The sequence below is a fragment of the Thrips palmi genome, unplaced genomic scaffold, assembly GCF_012932325.1.
Source record: "Thrips palmi isolate BJ-2018 unplaced genomic scaffold, TpBJ-2018v1 HiC_scaffold_8, whole genome shotgun sequence".
Lineage (NCBI taxonomy): Eukaryota > Metazoa > Arthropoda > Insecta > Thysanoptera > Thripidae > Thrips > Thrips palmi.
The window spans coordinates 14,152,267-14,172,267 of NW_023144635.1; the positions used below are offsets into that span (position 1 = coordinate 14,152,267).

At 47.1% G+C, this 20,001-nt stretch overlaps 2 protein-coding genes across 2 annotated transcripts; one reads left to right on the top strand and one right to left on the bottom strand.

The window, feature by feature from the left end:
• Positions 1–859: 859 nt before the first annotated feature.
• LOC117653380 lies at positions 860–12,661 on the bottom strand. The gene is made up of 5 exons (XM_034399018.1): positions 12,592–12,661; positions 5,451–5,805; positions 4,217–4,414; positions 3,804–4,140; positions 860–1,403 (listed from the first exon to the last, which is right to left on the bottom strand). Exons 1-5 carry the CDS (start codon positions 12,618–12,620, stop codon positions 1,159–1,161), a joined length of 1,164 nt encoding a protein of 387 aa, XP_034254909.1. The 5' UTR covers positions 12,621–12,661; the 3' UTR covers positions 860–1,158.
• An 836-nt stretch (positions 12,662–13,497) lies between these two features.
• Positions 13,498–18,230, top strand: LOC117653487 (uncharacterized serine-rich protein C215.13-like). Its single transcript, XM_034399178.1, has 5 exons — positions 13,498–13,601; positions 16,471–17,117; positions 17,203–17,295; positions 17,893–17,950; positions 18,026–18,230. The coding sequence occupies exons 2-5, from the start codon at positions 16,473–16,475 to the stop codon at positions 18,040–18,042; spliced, it is 813 nt and encodes a 270-aa protein (XP_034255069.1). The 5' UTR covers positions 13,498–13,601; positions 16,471–16,472; the 3' UTR covers positions 18,043–18,230.
• Positions 18,231–20,001: the final 1,771 nt, after the last annotated feature.

Sequence of the window (20,001 nt, forward strand, 5' to 3'; positions counted from 1 at the left end):
TATCTTTTAGTTACCCTTTTATTTCAATGTGTTTTAATAGTGCTCTTTTATGTATTCAGCTTTTACCGTATTCTTTTTAACCGCTACTTTTATTTATTGGCCTGTAAATGTTTTTAAATTCTGGACGCTCACATGATGTTTTTCTCTGTTTCAGGTTGGCGTAGGGCACGGGGGGCCGAACCCACTTCGGTGGTAATAAGCCCCTCGCCGCCGCCGCTGTCCTGGAGCAGAGAAGCATCATGTGGCGTCCATTTTACCGAGCACTTCAAGTTTTTAACCGTTTTAATAATGTTCATTAAGTTCAAACATCAAGAAAATTTTTAATGTAAAATGAAGTACCTGAATTTTCCATATTTTTATTTATTTATTCTATTATTTTTATATCACTGTTAAATCGAATTATATTGATGTTTTCCAAAAAAAAAAGATACTCTACGAGCCACAGACTGGGCTTTGTAATCATATTTTTGGTCAAAGGTTCGTGACAAAAAGACTCTCTAAACAAAAAAAAGGTTTATCTAGGAAACATTTTGAAGTGGCTCATTGTAACTTCTCTTTGCACTTGAAATTGATGCAGAAGTTATGGTTGGATTAGGTTCTGATTGACCAAGAGTTTTGGTTGATATCCACTGATTTTGATTTTAACGAATTGCAAGAGCGAGAGGTCAGGCAAGCTGCAGTTTCAGTACCTTTGTCTAGTAATCAGTTTCTTGTCTTTGTTTTAGGAGCAATGGATTTTTTGTGCATGTCGCCTCGGCTCAGGATTGTGCTCTGAAGCTCTTCATCTGTTGCGACCTATATTAGCAAATTTGTGCTGTATTTTATTTTTGAGTGCAAGCACAATGCCCTGTGCAACAGAATGTTTAAAAGGCAGCTAGTACCGTAATAAATGCTTCATGTAATAAATACTTCATGTACCATTGAAATCCTATTAATTTATTGCAATACAACACCTATGGGCATAAACTCCCCAGACATGACATTTCACAAACATATCCCTAAATAAATGAGTTGTAACTTTCACCAAAAAAAAATCTCAATTCTTTGGTCAATGGGTGGAGTGAACAAATTCTGCATTGAACTGGTGACATCATGCAGCACAGTAACCACACCTCTGTTGCAATGATATAAAACTAATGAGGCAGGAACAAACAAGTTTCACAGTTTCTTCTTATTCTTACGGCCATCTAGACCCCTCTGAACAGCACGTGAAATGCAATAGGAAACCTGCTTTAGGAAGTTGCGTACTGATGTGCTTCCTTCCTTCAGATCAGCCGTCAGCCCTTTGATCACCTCATCGTTGCAAACAGCAGCAGTGGCCCTGATTCTGCTTGCATTAGATCGACAATGGTCCAGTGTTTTGATGTCCTGCTCAGTTCGATCCTCAATGTCTAGAACTCCATCTGTAACAAATGCAACATTTTAGAATAACTAATGAGAAACCAAGCACGCTCACACCGTAATCCTGCCTTCGTGGCACCCTCACGGCGTGCTTGACGGCGTGCCTCGAGTCAGGCCGCGGGCGGGCCGCGGAGGCCACTGCCTTCGCGGCACCGGCGTGGTTCCGGGTGGTTTCACGGCGACCCCTGCCCTGAGCCCCCTGTCGCCACCCCGACTCGTTGACACACGACCATGCCGTCACACCGTCGCCGTCGGTCACCTGAACGTCGGACTGCCGGAGCTGCCGCTGCACACCAACACCGACCGGCGCCTCGAGTAGCCGTTACCCGCAGCCGCGCACTGCGCGCCGCGGCCCACCCTGCTGAAGTCCGGTACGCGCGGACTGCCGCCGCAAGCGAGGCCCCCATCGAGGTGCCGCAGCCCGGGCCCCAGCGACAACAACCACCACGCACGTCGGCGCGCCGCTTCGCCGCCCCAAGCACGGCGCGTTCCTCAGAGCGTTTTCCTGAACCGGTGGCGTCCTGCTCGCACCCAGTGGCGAGCGTGGCGGCTTGCACGCCCCCGCCCTCGTCCCCGGCCGTGTCCGAGGAAACCCCCGTCAACCGGAACGTCAACCGGAAGCCAGACGGACGTCATCGCCGTTGCCCCCGGCCTCCTGCACCAACCGCCACCCCCGGGCTCAACCTGGTCGACCATAAGGCAGGCCAACCTCCCGACGTACAACGGCAAGACGGACTACGCGTACTTCAGTGCCCAGTTCCTTGCCCTGGCGGCGCAGCGCCCCGTGTCGGAGTGGGCCGAGGCCCTGGTGACGGCCCTGCGCGAGCCAGCTTCGCGTGTGCTAGCGAGCTTGACGGCTGCGCAGTTGAGCAACTTCGATGCACTCGACGCGGCCCTCCAGATGCGGTTTGGCCAGCCGCGCCCCCGCAATCAGGCCGTGCTAAGCCTCAAGGCGGCCCGACAGCAGCCGGACCAGACCCTGTGCGAGTTCGGTGCCCACGTCAGCCAGCTTCGCCGCGAGGCTTACCGGGACGATCCGGTACTCGGACGGAACCCCGCCGCCATGGAGAAGATCGTCCTGGACAACTTCCTGGCGGGCATCAGCGACGCGGCGCCTGCTCCTCATGTCCCGCCCCACCGACCTGCGGTCCGCCCTCACGATTGCGAGTGAGCTGAAAGACGCGCCCCAGGTGAAGCGCGTCCGCCAAGTGGACTCGGAGCCGCAACCGTGCCGCTCCGGGACAACAACACTGTCGTCCAGGCTCTCGCCTCTGTCCTGTCCGAGCTGGCGGCCGCCGTCTGCGCCGTCCGGCAGGCCGGCACCACCCCTACGCCCGCGACGCATCAGCACCACCCGTCGGCGAACGCGCAACCTGACCACCTGGCGGAGGCAAAGTCCCGCACGACGCTGTGGTCGCGCGACATTTGCCGCCACTGCAAGGAGGTTGGCCACGTTTTCCGAGACTGTGACGCCTGAGGTTGGACGGAGTGTGCGCGAGGTGTCCTTCCGATGAGGCCACCGACGCCCTGCCCGGCGACGACGCGGCCACCAACACCCTGCTCGTCGACGCGGCCTAGTTGGAGGGACCTCCCAGGACCTCCGCGCGAGCCCGCAGGTCCGCGTTCGACGTGCACCCCTGCGTCCTGACCCAGCCTGGCCCTCGTGGTGCCTGCCTCCACGGCGTGCTCGCAGTGCCGCCACGCCGGCCGTGAGTTCTGCACCGCGGGCTCCGACGCCAACACGGTGTGCTCGACGGCGTGCTTCCGCGGGTCATTCCGCTGCAGCAGTGCGACCAGGACATGTCGCCCACACCGCCCGAGAGGCTATTCGGCCTAAATCACGCTTCAGAATCGCTTTTTATGCACCTAGGCCCTGTCGCGGCTGAGTAAGTTGGCTTGCCTACCAGCACGGCGCACCGTGCCATCCGGCCGGCGCGTCCATTGTCGCCGAGTGCAGGCAATTCATTCCGTTGCTCCCACGGGCGCGTGCTTCGTCGCATCGGCCTGAAACTTGGAGGCCTTTGAAACAAGGTCCAGCCCCAGCAAAGTAACGTTGGTCGGGACTCCTACCCCCACTCAGTGAGTCGGCGGAAGGGGGTGAAGTGAGGGGTGGTTTCCTCTGGAAATGACACTTTTTTCGCTATTTTTTTCGGGAGTGTAGGAACGAGACATCACGTTGAAACGAACGTGACAAAATATCACGTTCGTTTGAGCATTGTGTCACGTTCGTTTGGATGTGAACAAGCTGATTTTTTGGCCAATTCACATTCACATTCGTTTGGGTGTTAATTGGTCAAAAAATCAGCTTGTTCACATTCAAACGAACGTGACACATCAACGTGATGTCTCGTTCCTGGAATGAGAGTGTAGTTGCTTAAGATAGGTGAAGAAAATAAACTTACCGGTAAAATCCCACACATTGGGGCGACGCTGAGCCACGGCGTCTTGAAACATTTTGTTCTCAGATTCCTGTGCATTATTGGTTCTGTCTTCTGAACCGCACACTGAGAGGACTGGGATCTTGGGCTTCCACGTCCTACACCAATATTGAAAGAGTTTCAGCATACTTGACATAACATTTTTCTTCCTTGCTTCTTTTCCAATGACTTTAAATCCCTCCCAAATCCGTCTGCGAGGAAGCAATGGAAGAGCACCCATCCACCGAACCAGGGTTCGAACAGGCTTGCTCTTCTTCATTACTTTAGCCATACGCAATTTTCTTGCTTTACCACCAACGTCCTATAATCAACAAACTACAGTTACTTTACCAGTCACATGCATCAGAATACATCCAATTTCCAGGAAAAGAGCCTGCCTTTGCATAGTGAAATAAGCAGCCACGAGATTCAGCATCGGGGAAGGCCTCCCGCAGAGCTCTCTGCTGAGCTCCTTCAAAATCAGACATGATTTCTTTAGGCCGCAGGCGAGGGGCTACTTCTTTTATTTTCTCCAATGCAGCTCTGTACGATGCAGTGGTTCGTTTTCGCATGAGAACTCTCACAAGGGGAATGACCTAAACCAAGGAAAAGAGAGGGAAAGGATTTTATGTGGACTTATTTTGGATTCAATCACGGCTAGAAATGACAACAAAAACAGTCATGAGTTGTTGCGCCACTATTGTTACTTCCGTACGATACACGGTAATAACGGTAGTACCCGGTTTTCCCAGGAAGCCAAAGGGGAAGGCAGGTGATTTCCAGGTGGTTCCTGGGAAAACCAGATACCGTTATTACCGTGAGGCAATTTCAAACGCGTCGGCCAATTTGTGTGCAATTGCACTGTGCAATATTTAAGGACGCCACTTACATCACATCTGTAATTTAAAGTGAAAGTATGCACCTTTGGTGCTATCACCAATGGAGAGTGCAATACACGCAAATCGTCCGACGTGTTCGAAAATGGCAGCTTCAGTAACAAATGATGCAATCACGGTGGGTTGCGACACTACCGGGTGTAAAATGTAACACGCAACGGGCGAGCGGGTTGCCTATGCTCGACTCGGTGGGCGCGCCGGAATGGAGCGGTGCTGTTAGGGGCGGTCATTGCGCCCCTGCGTCGCGGTTCACGCGTTTTTTCGCGGCATAGCGCCTTCGCGTCACCGCCACGTCTTGACTCAACGGTGCGCGAGGCCGCGAGGCCGCGAAACCGCGAAACCGCGGCGCCAGGACTTCAGGACATCGCGACTTCGCGTCACCGCGGACGCTCAGGACTCCAGGACTTTCAGAATCATGGGCCCGCGACAACGCGAAGTCCTGGAGTCCTGAGCGTCCGCGGTGACGCGAAGTCGCGATGTCCTGAAGTCCTGGCGCCGCGGTTTCGCGGTTTCGCGGCCTCGCGGCCTCGCGCACCGTTGAGTCAAGACGTGGCGGTGACGCGAAGGCGCTATGCCGCGAAAAAACGCGTGAACCGCGACGCAGGGGCGCAATGACCGCCCCTAACAGCACCGCTCCATTCCGGCGCGCCCACCGAGTCGAGCATAGGCAACCCGCTCGCCCGTTGCGTGTTACATTTTACACCCGGTATTGCTGCAGGGTAAATATAGAACTTACATGGTGTCGTCGCACTGTACTGATTGTCCATACTTGAGACGCTTTTACTCCACGGGGAACGGGGCTAAAAGTACCGTCAACAAAAATTTTTTTCACTTTTTTTGTGTACTTTGCCATTCTCTTGGTCATGAAAACAAGTGAAATTGTTCTTGCCGAAGCACTTCCCGCCCGTCCAGCGTACACTGAATCCTTCCCATCCATGGTACGTGACAGTAATCTGTAGCGCCTTTGGCGCAAAATCTTGTCAAAATCCTTCAGGCTGTGTGGAATTCTAGGGCGATTTTGCAGTCGTGCACGCTTCATAGACGATTTCAGTTTCACCTGAGAAAAACGTGCCGCAGCTTGTCTTGAAACACTGTGGAATGAGAAATTTTATCACTGTAGGAAACAAGATCAGCAGTGCTCACAAGTGGAGAGCGGGCGACGGCTGCTAGCACCTCGCTAAGTCACGGCAAAACCAACGTCCGGGTTTCCCAGGTGCACCCTGAAAAAAACAGAGCCTTTTTCCAGGGTGCGCCTGGTGCGCCTGGGAAACCCGGACGTTGGTTTTGCCGCGTACACTCTCATTCCAGGAACGTGACATCACGTTGAAACGAAACGTGACATATGTCACGTTCCTTTGAGCATTGTGTCAAATTCGTTTGGACGTGTGCCAGACATAAATTAACTTATTCACGTTGAAATGAATGTGGCACAATGCTCCGCAAAGGAACGTGACGTCCAGCATTCGTTTCAGCGTCACGTTCCTGGAATGGGAGTGTACGCGCCGCGAGTTTATGTGCTTTGTCACCCCAGCGAGGAAGCAACCACTTGAAATTAATTTGCACTCAAGATTCCTCAAAGGCCCCCATGTGAAGTAGGCACGCCCCCACGCAAGAACGCACAAAAATTAAACAACCAGTCTATTGTAGACGGTTAGTAGACGATTGTAGACATAGTAGTATAACGTAAAATAAAAAGAAAAAACAAGAGAGAAGAAAGAAGTTTGGAGCTGTAGCTTCCCTGTGAAGTTGGCGCGCCCCACTTTCATTAGAAGGTCACAAAAACATTACTCTAAAAGCCATTTTGTAAGTAGAGAATTGTAGACTACAAATTAGGCGGGCCTCTGCCGTTGAAAAAACTCCAGGGTCTTGGATGACGACTGGGGCACGCCACCTTCCTATTCCCACAAAAAAGAAGTTCATCAAGGTCACTTCCACCCAAAAAAGCTCGTCATCGATGGAAGATGATTGTAGACCAAAAATAGAGGCTTTTAAATTTGCCACCTCACCTTCCCTGGACTTAGGTTACAAATTTGGGGGTTGCCAACTTCCAATTTCTAAAAAAAACAAGTTAAAACAGGTAACTTTCATCTCACAATTCTTGCCTTAGTTAGTAGATGATTGTAGAGTATAAAAAAGCTGTCAAATCTATCACCTAACAGTCCCTTATAGTTAGGTTACAACTGGGGCTTGCCAACTTCCAACTTCCAGTAAAGAAACAGGAATCAAGGTAACTTTCACCTTTCAACAGTTGTTGTGATTAGTAGATGACTGTAGAGTACAAATAATGCTGTTAAATCTGTCACCTAACAGTCCCTTATGGTTAGGTTACAACTGGGGCTTGCCAACTTCCTACTTCCAGTAAACAAGCAGGTATCAAGGTAACTTTCACCTTTAAACACTTGTTGTGATTAGTAGATGATTGTAGAGTATAATTATAGTTGAGAAGTTTATCACCACCCAGTCTCTGGGACTTGGGTTACAACTGGGGCTTGCAAACTTCCAACTTCCAGTAAAGAAACAGGAATCAAAGTAACTTCCACCTTCCAACACTTGTTTTGATAAGTAGACGATAGTAGAATATAATAATAGTCAAGAAATTTATGACCACCCAGTCTCTGGGACTTGGGTTTCAACTGGGGCTTGCCAACTTCCAACTTCTATATGAAACAAGTAAAAACAGGTAACTTTCATCTCACAATTCTTGCCTTAGTTAGTAGATGATTGTAGAGTATACATAAAGTTGTTAAATCTGTCACCTAACAGTCCCTTATAGTTAGGTTACAACTGGGGCTTGCCAACTTCCAACTTCCAGTAAAGAGGCAAGAATCAAGGTAATTTTTACCTTAAACACTTGTTGTGATTAGTAGTTGATTGTAGAGTATAATTATAGTTGAGAAGTTTATCACCACCCAGTCCCTGGGACTTGGGTTACAACTGGGGCTTGACAACTTCCAACTTCCAGTAAAGAAACAGAAATCAAAGTAACTTTCACCTTCCAACACTTGTTTTGATAAGTAGACGATAGTAGAATATAATAATAGTCAAGAAATTTATGACCACCCAGTCTCTGGACTAGGGTTTCAACTGGGGCTTGCCAACTTCCAACTTCTATATGAAACAAGTAAAAACAGGTAACTTTCATCTCGTAATTCTTGCCTTAGTTAGTAGATGATTGTAGAGTATAAATAAAGCTGTTAAATCTGTCACCTGACAGTCCCTTATTGGCTGAGCGATAGCGAAGCCCGTTACTCAGGTGGGGTTGAAAAGTTTTGTCTGTCTGTCTGTGTGTGTGTGTGTCTGTCTGTCAGCACTACTACTCCTGAACGGCTCGGCCGATCTGGCTGAGATTTTGCACACTTCTTGGGTATGTCCTTGGCTCGGCACACGCGAAATTTCACCATCCTAGCTCAACTGGTTCAGTTTTTATAGGCGAAAAACACCTAAAAAACGGCGAAAAATAGAGATTTCTGCAGATAGACCACTTCTGTCTTGGGGAAAGGGGGGTCTGGGGGGCGGAGCCCCCCAGCCTCGACAAGTTAAAAAGTCACAAGGGTCAAGATCGTGTTATCTGTAGATAAAACGACTCTATTTAGAATGTAGGGGGGTCTGGGGGGCGGAGCCCCCCAGCATTCAACAAGTTAAAAAATAACCGACAACGGACAAGCCATTGCCTGCCGCAGGCAGGCTAGCGCCGCAGGCCAAGGTAGGTACGCCAGGCGTGGATTGGAGGGACAGGCAGCGAGACATCGCGAAGCCTGTTACGACAAGACGCGGTCTGGCGTAAACCTACCTTGTAGTTAGGTTACAACTGGGGCTTGCCAACTTCCAACTTCTATATGAAACAAGTAAAAACAGGTAACTTTCATCTCACAATTCTTGCCTTAGTTAGTAGATGATTGTAGAGTATACATAAAGTTGTTAAATCTGTCACCTAACAGTCCCTTATAGTTAGGTTACAACTGGGGCTTGCCAACTTCCAACTTCCAGTAAAGAGGCAAGAATCAAGGTAACTTTCACCTTTAAACACTTGTTGTGATTAGTAGATGATTGTAGAGTATAATTATAGTTGAGAAGTTTATCACCACCCAGTCTCTGGGACTTGGGTTACAACTGGGGCTTGGTAACTTCCAACTTCCAGCAAAGAAACAGGAATCAAAGTAACGTTCACCTTCCAACACTTGTTTTGATAAGTAGACGATAGTAGAATATAATAATAGTCAAGAAATTTTTCACCACCCAGTCTCTGGGACTAGGGTTTCAACTGGGGCTTGCCAACTTCCAACTTCTATATGAAACAAGTAAAAACAGGTAACTTTCATCTCGTAATTCTTGCCTTAGTTAGTAGATGATTGTAGAGTATAAATAAAGCTGTTAAATCTGTCACCTGACAGTCCCTTATAGTTAGGTTACAACTGGGGCTTGCCAACTTCCAACTTCCAGTAAAGAGGCAAGAATCAAGGTAATTTTTACCTTTAAACACTTGTTGTGATTAGTAGATGATTGTAGAGTATAATTATAGTTGAGAAGTTTATCACCACCCTGTTTCTGTTTCTTTACTGGAAGTTGGAAGTTACCAAGCCCCAGTTGTAACCCAAGTCCCAGAGACTGGGTGGTGATAAACTTCTCAACTATAATTATACTCTACAATCATCTACTAATCACAACAAGTGTTTAAAGGTGAAAGTTACCTTGATTCTTGCCTCTTTACTGGAAGTTGGCAAGCCCCATTGTAACCTAACTATAAGGGACTGTTAGGTGACAGATTTAACAACTCTACAATCATCTACTAACTAAGGCAAGAATTGTGAGATGAAAGTTACCTGTTTTTACTTGTTTCATATAGAAGTTGGAAGTTGGCAAGCCCCAGTTGAAACCCAAGTCCCAGAACTGGGTGGTCATAATTTCTTGACTATTATTATATTCTACTATCGTCTACTTATCAAAACAAGTGTTGGAAGGTGAAGGTTTCTTTGATTCCTGTTTCTTTACTGGAAGTTGGAAGTTGGCAAGCCCCAGTTGTAACCCAAGTCCCAGGGACTGGGTGGTGATAAACTTCTCAACTATAATTATACTCTACAATCACCTACTAATCACAACAAGTGTTTAAAGGCGAAAGTTACCTTGATTCTTGCCTCTTTACTGGAAGTTGGAAGTTAGCAAGCCCCAGTTGTAATCTAACTATAAGGGACTGTTAGGTGACAGATTTAACAACTTTATGTATACTCTACAATCATCTACTAACTAAGGCAAGAATTGTGAGATGGAAGTTACCTGTTTTTACTTGTTTCATATAGAAGTTGGAAGTTGGCAAGCCCCAGTTGAAACCCAAGTCCCAGAGACTGGGTGGTCATAAATTTCTTGACTATTATTATATTCTACTATCGTCTACTTATCAAAACAAGTGTTGGAAGGTGAAAGTTACTTTGATTTCTGTTTCTTTACTGGAAGTTGGAAGTTGTCAAGCCCCAGTTGTAACCCAAGTCCCAGGGACTGGGTGGTGATAAACTTCTCAACTATAATTATACTCTACAATCACCTACTAATCACAACAAGTGTTTAAAGGCGAAAGTTACCTTGATTCTTGCCTCTTTACTGGAAGTTGGAAGTTGGCAAGCCCCAGTTGTAACCTAACTATAAGGGACTGTTAGGTGACAGATTTAACAACTTTATGTATACTCTACAATCATCTACTAACTAAGGCAAGAATTGTGAGATGAAAGTTACCTGTTTTACTTGTTTCATATAGAAGTTGGAAGTTGGCAAGCCCCAATTGAAACCCAAGTCCCAGAGACTGGGTGGTCATAAATTTCTTGACTATTATTATATTCTACTATCGTCTACTTATCAAAACAAGTGTTGGAAGGTGGAAGTTACTTTGATTCCTGTTTCTTTACTGGACGTTGGAAGTTGGCAAGCCCCAGTTGTAACCCAAGTCCCAGAGACTGGGTGGTGATAAACTTCTCAACTATAATTATACTCTACAATCATCTACTAATCACAACAAGTGTTTAAAGGTGAAAGTTACCTTGATATCTGCTTGTTTACTGGAAGTAGGAAGTTGGCAAGCCCCAGTTGTAACCTAACTATAAGGGACTGTTAGGTGACAGATTTAACAGCATTATTTATACTCTACAGTCATCTACTAATCACAACAACTGTTGAAAGGTGAAAGTTACCTTGATTGCTGTTTCTTTACTGGAAGTTGGAAGTTGGCAAGCCCCAGTTGTAACCTAACTATAAGGGACTGTTAGGTGACAGATTTAACAGCTTTTTTATACTCTACAATCATCTACTAACTAAGGCAAGAATTGTGAGATGAAAGTTACCTGTTTTAACTTGTTTTTTTTAGAAATTGGAAGTTGGCAAGCCCCAATTGTAACCTAAGTCCAAGGGCAGGTGAGGTGGCAAATTTAAAAGCCTCTATTTTTGGTCTACAATCATCTTCCATCGATGACGAGTTTTTTTTGGGTGGAAGTGACCTTGATGAACTTCTTTTTTGTGGGAATAGGAAGGTGGCGTGCCCCAGTCGTCATCCAAGACCCTGGAGTTTTTTCAACGGCAGAGGCCCGCCTAATTTGTAGTCTACAATTCTCTACTTACAAAATGGCTTTTAGAGTAATGTTGTTGTGACCTTCTAATGAAAGTGGGGCGCGCCAACTTCACAGGGAAGCTACAGCTCCAAACTTCTTTCTTCTCTCTTGTTTTTTCTATTTTATTTTACGTTATACTACTATGTCTACAATCGTCTACTAACCGTCTACAATAGACTGGTTGTTATATTTTCGTGCGTTCTTGCGTGGGGCGTGCCTACTTCACATGGGTCCTCAAAGGTAGGGATTTCGCCGACATTTCGCAAGAATACGCAGGATTTCGCGTCAAACGTACGCCACATTTCGCGAGATTTTGATGGGATTTCGCAGATTGGATTTCGCTAGATTTCACAAGATTTTGAAAGGATTTCACGAAATTTCTATCGATTTCTCGTTAGATTTCGGCCAATCAAGTGTACCAGGTGATCCACCGACCCCAGGACAAATCGTTGCTATGCAACCCGCATCGAGCCGTGCGTATGCGGCATCCAAACGTCACCGGCGGCGCCGCAAACGATGCGTCCAATGGGCGGTGAGAGGTCAAGTGGGCAGTGTGCGGCAGCGGCGTGCTGTCAGTGTCGTCGCCGTCGGTCAGTCAAAGCGCGTCGTGTCACGATGGCATGGTTAGAGGGGAGAGTATGGGTGAGCCGCGTAAAGAGTGGGGAAATAAGCAAGAACGCACCGCAGCGGAACGGAGGGAGGACACAAAGGGGTGATTGCCCCTCACCTTCCCGAAACGCCTGAGAGTCGGCAACCCTCAACGGCTTCCCGCGAGTCACTGTTCACGCCCTGAACCATCCGTGGCACTCAGCTGGACGAGTGGCCACCTTAGATCGCATCTCCGCCCGCCGACTGACGGGTAGGCACGCCCGCACGCACGGCTCCATGCGGGTTCATATCAACGATTTGTCCTGGGGTCGGTGGATCACCTGGTACTCAGGATTTCGCGACTGGTTGCCCCGTCGCACCCCAGCTTGATAGTCTTGACTTGAGAGGCTGCAGGCCTCCTTTCGGCCGGCCCCCACGCTGGGATTCCCAAACGATTCAGGATTCAGGGAAGTCGTTTCGTCGCTGTCTCTGTCGCTCTCACATGGAAACTTCGTGAAAGTGGGAGGGAAACAGAGTGAGAAACCTATCTTTAGGATCCTTGAGCAAGTCTCAGCGATTCGAACCCTAAAACCGGACGTTTGAGACAAGGACTCAGTTCAACCGCGACAATGCGCGACTAATCATGATGCAGCAGCCAGGTGGAGGCTCGGACAAATTCGTGCTAATGAATCAACTTACCGCAAGCGTCTCCTCTCCTCGCTATACATGACGCGAAACGGAGTGTGGTCGCCCCGTCGACAGCGCTCCATCAGAGCGTGACGAAAGGCCCTTGCTTCCAATTTGTAGCGGTCAGGATCGTGGACATGCCTTTGCGTTCGCCGAAAGCCGCTTCCGTCACGGCAGGTCGATGCGCGGCCAGGGCACTTCTGCATGTAGTACTCAGTACATCGCATACTAATTCTTCCACCCTTCATTTGCGAGTGCACATGGTAGTCGTACTTGTCTGGACCACGCCAGAACCTGGTGCCTGGCCGTATCCCTGCCCCTGCCTGCATGCTGGCGCCCTTAAAAAAAACAAAAAACTTTTAAGTACGTTATGTCAAAAATTGACAGCCGGGAAAAATCAGTTTCCTCTTTATCTCCAGAACGCGTAAAACGACAGGGTCCTGTAAAAAGATAAAAAAAAATAGCACAGCCCTTTCCAGAAATTTGTTTATAACTACCTCCTTCCGTACTCCTTCGCCGTTTTTTAAATTTGTTTTTTTACACGTTAGTGAGATTAGATCATTCAATTGCAAGAAAGAGATTAGTAAAGAAGAAGAAATTTGTGGGAAAGCCTACTAATGATTTCCTAACAAGAACTGGCATCTATGCCTAAAACAAGACGTGGATTTAAAAGCGCGTTCGGGAGATATTACAGAAACTATAAAAATGAATTTTGTTTTTGGCTGCCAACCCTTGCAACCACGCAGCGCCGCGGTGCGCGCTCTGTCACTTGTGGCCTAGGCTGCAGGCCGCCAAGTAGAGGTAGGAGCTGCTGCCGCGACGTCACCGGAAAGTGCCGGCCAGCCCGCTGATCGCTCACTTTGCGGAGGTGACGGCCGCCGTGCAACCCGCCGCGGCCCCACAAGAGCCTCAGCCGTCCACGTCGACGGCCAGTGGGCAAGGATCCCCGCAGACAGAGCAACGGAAGCAATGTTCGGAATCGCTCTGCTTGCGAGTGCCGGTGGAGCCCCTGCGAACACGAGGTAGGCAGCCACGCAGCACTGCAGTGCGCGCTCTGCCGTTGTGGCCTACGCTGCAGGCGCTATACCCACGACACGCACAGCGGAGCGATGGCCACCGAACGGACCACGGCCCCCCCTCCTTCCCCTCTCCTCCCTGCCGCTGCTCGACGCGAACGAAGGAGCATCGTTGCCCAACCGGCGTAGTTCTGGGCAGTTCACGGAAAACCCTTGACCTGAGCCCCCAGTCACGCCGCCCCAACTCGGCCAACTCGAAGCATGCCGTCGAATCGACGACCCCGGCAGCCTCCGGCGCGTCCCCGTGATCATCCCCAACGCCGTGCAGCACGACGCGCTGCTGCGACCCGTTCGCGTCCTACGCACTCACCGAGGTGCTGCACCAGTGCCCTGGCGGTCAGCCCGGGTCAGCCCCGTACGAGTAGGCCGGTTCACCCGCTCCACGCACTCCCCGGCCGGCTTCCCCTAGGCCGAGAACATGGTGGCGTCCACCGCGTGCAGCTCCAGCGGTGAGCGCGGCGGCCTCCCGGCCCCCGCTCTAGCCGCACCGGAGGCATAAGCCCCGTGCAGCGCGAATGCACAACCTGGGTCCACGTGTGCCTGCCCTGCAAGCGCACCAAGGTGACCCGAGCCCCCAGTCACGCCGCCCCGACTCGGCCAACTCAAACCATGCCGTCGAATCGACGACCCCGGCAGGAAGATGGACTACAGCCTCTACTGGGCGTAGTTCCTGGTCCCGGCCGCGAGCCGCCCCGTGTCCGAGTGGGCCGAGTCCCTGGCAGTGGGGCTGCGTGAGCCAGCGAGCCACGTACTGGGCATGCTCTGACGGCGGCGCAGCTGTCGAACTTCAACGAGCTGGACAGCGGGCTGCAGACGAGGTTCGGGAACCGTCGGGAATAGACAACTTGAGCGAGGTGAAAGAAGAGGAAGAAAATACCTTCCCGAACATGGCGGACGGCCGCCGTCGGCTGCTAGGACCAGCCACTTTCGGGAAGGTCTTTTCTTCCTCTCCTTTCGCCTACTCAAGTCGTCCATTCGCTGCAGGCGCGAGGCCCCCGACATGCATGGCACCAGCGTCGCTGCCGGCCAAATACGCGCAGGCCTCCAGACTGTTGCCATGGAGCGTCTCGTGCAATCTGTCTCCCTCGCACCCCTACGCATCGTCATGAGTGCAACAGAGACAGAGCAATGGCAGCGATTTGCGAGTGCCGGTGGAGCCCATCGGGTTTGAACCACTTACTCGTTCCGGAACACTACTTTGGAGGGCTTCGTATGGGAAATCCAGGGAAAGCCCGCATCTCCGATTCTGCACCCCCCCCTCCCACATATCACAGCCGTCTATAGGGGTTCGAAGGCCGCCAGCGCTATTTGCAGAACGAACTAGTTTCGTGGTCTTTATTGCAATTTACAAGAGTGTGAATGATATAGAAAGGTCATGACGATCATCCTCGAAGTTTTATCTTTCAAAATATGTATGGGTCGACCCCGTTCGGCGGTTTTTTAAGAATTTCGGGAAAGGCCCGGAGTGGCAAGAAGCTTAAGGCGACAGCTGGTCCCCTGAGCGCGCGCGTGCGGCGCTCCCTCTCGCCCTCTCTCTCTCTCTCCTCTCTCTCTCTCTCTCTCTCTGAGGCTGAGCTGGCAACACAGCCTCCATCTTGCTTAGCGCGCGCTGCAACGGCTCAGACCAAAGCACTTCTCCAGTAAGTAATTTCACCTTAAAATTGCTTAAAATCGAAAAAAATTAAGTTACTATTGCATAATTGATAAACATTATGGATTCAATTTGCTTCCTAGATGGTTTTATAGAAATTTCGATTATCTTTCCACATGTGTAGGCTAGCGTAAGGTGGCCTTGCAATGCGTGTCCGCCCGTCCGACGTCCTAATTTGGCGTTTTCCTTGAGAAAATTTCGCATGTGATGGTTTGAAATGGTAAAGAATAGTAATTTACTTCGAATTCCTGTTATAATTGGTTCAAATAGTGCTAATAATCGGAGGACGGACATGGCCGGACACTCATTGTAAGGCCAGCTTACAGCTCGGTGTGTCGGTGGTGCATTTTACCGTGTCCTTGCCTTTCTCGACTTATCATCTTCATTACTGATTATCTACCCATGCTAATTGACAGTTCCTCAACCATTGTTTAGAGCTACATCACTTTAGATTACCTAGTTCAGTAAGTTCTGAGTCGAAGCTTCGTCGCCTGGCAGAGTTGCGACCATGTACGATAGGTTAGGTTTCTTGCTCAGCGCCAAAAACATTTCAGTCTGTCCACATCTACTTGCAATGGCGCACAATTAGTTGCACATTCCTGTTGTGGGAAGTTATCATAATGAATGAATGAATGAAGTTAAATGTAAATTTCCAACTAAAGGTATATTTATGCCTTGGTTTATAAATCCTTTGTCTTCTTGTCACCAAAATATATTCTTTTGTCTTCAGTTCAGATTGTACATTGTTAAAATTGGTATTATTCCTATTGCAAGAATTCGTTTCTAAATGTGCAGGCTGCATGGTGTCACTAAACTATAACAAGGCCCTATACAACACCCACTAATTCCAAACGGAATAATTGCTCGAGCTTAAAAATTGGAACTCTTGCGTTAGAAGTACAAGACTAATCTCTTCGAGCAAACTTCCAAACCTCTAATATTTTTAAGAAGCAAGGAAGCTTCCTTCGACTGTGACTATACTCTTTTTATATTTAAAAAAAAGGAAAAAAACAAAAAAACATGTTATAAACTTTCAGTTTGCCAGTTTTAGGGAAACATTTTAAAGAGCATGAAACTGTGACAATATTTTAGGGTTTTAGTTCCTTGTGCTTGCAAGGTACTAGTTAGATGAATTTTTGAAACTGTTCTGTCTTCTTTTTTCAGGGATGCCGAGGAAAAGGAAAGATCAGCCAAGGCAGAACTGGCAAGGCCCGCATGGCCAATTTAATTTACCACCACACCAATCAGCATACCCCCCGCGCCCCACCCACTATCCTTACCCTCATGCTTCATTTCCCGCCCATCATGTAGCCCATTTCCCCCAGTACCCGACAGTTCCAATTCATGCCCAATATCACCCACCCGCCCCATATCCACAGCCCACCTACTTCCCATACCAAAATTACTACGCCCCTCCTGCAGCTCCAATCCCTCCCCCGGTCCGTGTGCCTGAAACACAGAAGATTGCTGCTTCTGCTGCTACTGCAGTTCAGAATGTTACCGCACAGGCATCATCCACACTTGCAAGCAGTTCAAACGCATCTACAGCTGCCGCTGCTCTTGTCACCCCCACCTCAGTGAGGGCACCAAAGGAAAATGCTGCCCCTGTGACAACCCAACCAACTGTACCTGCACCTCAGACCACTGACACCACTGAGAAAATTGAGAAGAAAAAGAAGAAAAAGAAGAAGACAAAGAAAGCAAAGAAAAGAAGCAGAAAACTTTCTTCAAGTTCGTCCAGTTCGAGCAGCAGTGGATCAAGTACTAGCAGCAGCTCCTCTAGTAGCAGTAGTGCCAGTGAATCATCTGAAGTAAGTACTTAATTTCTTTTCTAAGAGCACCATGTATAATATTTTATTTGACAATCACTAATTTTCTGTTTTCTGCTCTGTTTAGAAATCTGTTCCGCCGCCCCAAAAAGGAAAACAAGAAACAAAGAAAAGCAAGGAAGAGGAATCAAAGGCAAATGCCGAATTCCAAGCCATGGTGGTGAGTTAATTCCAAATTGCTGTTCAAAGAGCTTTCCATCAAAATAGGACCCACTATGAAATTTTGTAGGAAGCACAAAGTCTTCCTGGGTGAACATTGATGTTTTTAATTGGGAGTAACATGCCGATTTCTAAACTATTTAAGTTTGGTCCTTTTTTTAAAATTTCCAAGTGCGTACTACTTTAATGTAAAAAGTTGACATGTAAATTTTTTGCTTTTGTCTTTTTTTAACGAAAGATCCCAGGATGCACAACTGATTAAGTTCATACCAATTAATTTATGACATGTCCAAAAGAAATACTTCATGTTTTCTTTTTTCATTTAAAAGAGACGCGGAACCCTTATCTTTGATTTGGCCTTTGGGCTCTGGTTGTTCTCTGTGACAAACATTTCACTTGCTCACAGTTTAAATGTGTGCTTCCAGTCAAGACTTGTCTTTACGAGTGCCTTATGTTTGTGACAGCTCACACCATTGGAGCACAACATTAACTTGCTTCATGATAGCAAATGCTTACCTTGGCCTGGATAGGCTATGTTAATATCGAGACAGTGGATTCTTATCGTTTCTGACACTTTGGTTTCATTGTTTTGTTACAGGAAACTCTTGAACAAAAGCCTAAGAAGAGGGGGCGTCCCCGAAAATACAAGCCAAAAGGTATGTATTTGGCATGATGTTTGTGCAACCCTATTTGAACTAAATAATTTACAAACTGCTTTCCTTCTGTTGCAGAGCTTATTGATCCGTAATTTATGATTATGCTTTATGAGTTATGATTAACGCTGGTGGTGTTTTTCTATGTTCTTCATCTCTTAATGCTCTAATTTTCTATGTTCGGTCTTTTAATTTTGGATTATGATTATGCTTTATGAGTAATGATTAATGCTGATGGTGTTTTTCTATGTTCTTAATCTCTTAATGCTCTAATTTTCTATGTTCGGTCTTTTAATTTTGGACTATGCATTTGCATTGGTTTAGTTTGCTTTATCTTTTAATTGTTTATTTTGAATGGATCATGGATCCTGTTTGATTCAATAAATGTTCGTTGTTTACCCTTGAGACACTGTATGTTGTGATTAATTTATTCGCCAATCTAAGGCAAATGCACTTCAGTAACTTCAAAAAAAGGGAACACAAGGCATAAAGTAGTGATTAATTTATTCGCCAATCTAGGACAAATGCACTTCAATAATTCAAAAAAGGGAACACAAGGCATGAAGTATTCATAAATCTTTTACTACAATTTATTAGAAGGAATGACAATGATAGCGTCAAGCACAGCTTGTGGCACTTACTGCTGTTACATTCAAATTACACCTCGCAAAAGTTATTTTATGAATCGAACTTATTGCTCATAGTCACTTGCACTCCAGTCTGGAGGTAACATCAATAAACAGAATACTTACATCCAGCCAGTACATGATAAAACATGAAGCCTAAAGAACAGCAACCTATGTTCTGACATGGAAAGCAAAGCCAGAAAGTAAATACAGTTCGACTATTGCATACGTATAGGTAGGCTATAGCATCACTGTCTAAGAAGATTCAGTTTTCAAACCGGGTATTGGTGGTGTTCTATTTTTCTCTTTATTCTACACGCTATCATCACATTGCTTACTTATGAAACATAAACATTAATTCGTTTAGAAGCAATTTTTCGACTGCAGACTGGTCACAGTGTCTAGCAGACGACTGAGGAGAATTTTCATACCAACGTTTCAAAATTGCCGTGCGTGGACCAGACTGTCCGACATTTCTTTAAAGTAGACTGATTCTGTTCAATATTGATATTTTGAAAACAATGTACCGTGGTTTTAACTTCTTCAACTGGTTTTGAAGCGTGTTGACCGCTGTCACAGTCCGTAAAAAGGCACTGGTTTGCTGCGGGACAGGTTAGCAAGCCTGCAAGGGAGAAAGCATCAAAAGAAGGCGGCGACTCCACTCTCTTTCACTAGCGACATCAATCTACAATCAATTGGGAACATTTCCCCAGCAGGCCCCAGAATCATTCAAGGTACGTGATATCCTGGTATTAAAATTAAGCTTTCGTTTTTCTTAGCACTCACTTTGACAGTTTGAAATGTCAGTCGCCGAGCAATCACCCTCCACAGCTGACCTAACCTCTCAAAGTAGGCAACTAAATTTCATGAACCATTAACTCAAATTTGTGCGGAACTTAAAATTCAATCGTGTTATTAACACCCAACAGTAAAATGAATGTGTTCGCACTGCAACTTGCATGCCTCCTGCCATGGTTAAACGCGCACATCATTCTTTTCACCATTGAGGTAGAGGGTGTGTACAAGATGTGCTAATGGCATGTTTAGTATCTGCGTGTACGTTTACTGTTAAAAATTTGTTTCACTGAAACGAATTAATGGGTGAAAACTTTTTTGTTCTGAAACGTGGAGTGTCATCATGAACGAAAGCTTAATGAATATTGTTTCATCCAGAAAGCGACCATTTGTCGTAGAAGAACAAAATTATAAATGCTGCGTTTAGTGTATGACTAATTCTTTCATCATTATCTGTTTAATTCAAAGAAACTTTTAATAATGTTAAAACGACAATCATTTGAGCTTTTTATTAGTCATAATGAGAGTAATACTGTCGGAAGTGGGACAATCAAAAATTAAGTCAGTGACAAAAGCATTCAAGCAGTTGTATGTGTCTTAGACATTACCTTTTACATTGACTGACAATCCAGG

What these genes read in the sequence shown, in the direction of transcription:
- LOC117653487 (XM_034399178.1), top strand. Translation starts at nt 16,473, where the DNA reads ATGCCGAGGAAAAGGAAAGATCAGCCAAGGCAGAACTGGCAAGGCCCG. An exon ending in GTGCCAGTGAATCATCTGAA is followed by an intron (nt 17,118 to 17,202) that starts GTAAGTACTTAA and finishes TGCTCTGTTTAG; the next exon opens with AAATCTGTTCCGCCGCCCCA. An exon ending in CCGAATTCCAAGCCATGGTG is followed by an intron (nt 17,296 to 17,892) that starts GTGAGTTAATTC and finishes GTTTTGTTACAG; the next exon opens with GAAACTCTTGAACAAAAGCC.
- LOC117653380 (XM_034399018.1), bottom strand. Translation starts at nt 12,620, where the DNA reads ATGTATAGCGAGGAGAGGAGACGCTTGCG. An exon ending in GAGGAGAGGAGACGCTTGCG is followed by an intron (nt 5,806 to 12,591) that starts GTAAGTTGATTC and finishes CTCATTCCACAG; the next exon opens with TGTTTCAAGACAAGCTGCGG. An exon ending in GTACAGTGCGACGACACCAT is followed by an intron (nt 4,415 to 5,450) that starts GTAAGTTCTATA and finishes TCCTTGGTTTAG; the next exon opens with GTCATTCCCCTTGTGAGAGT.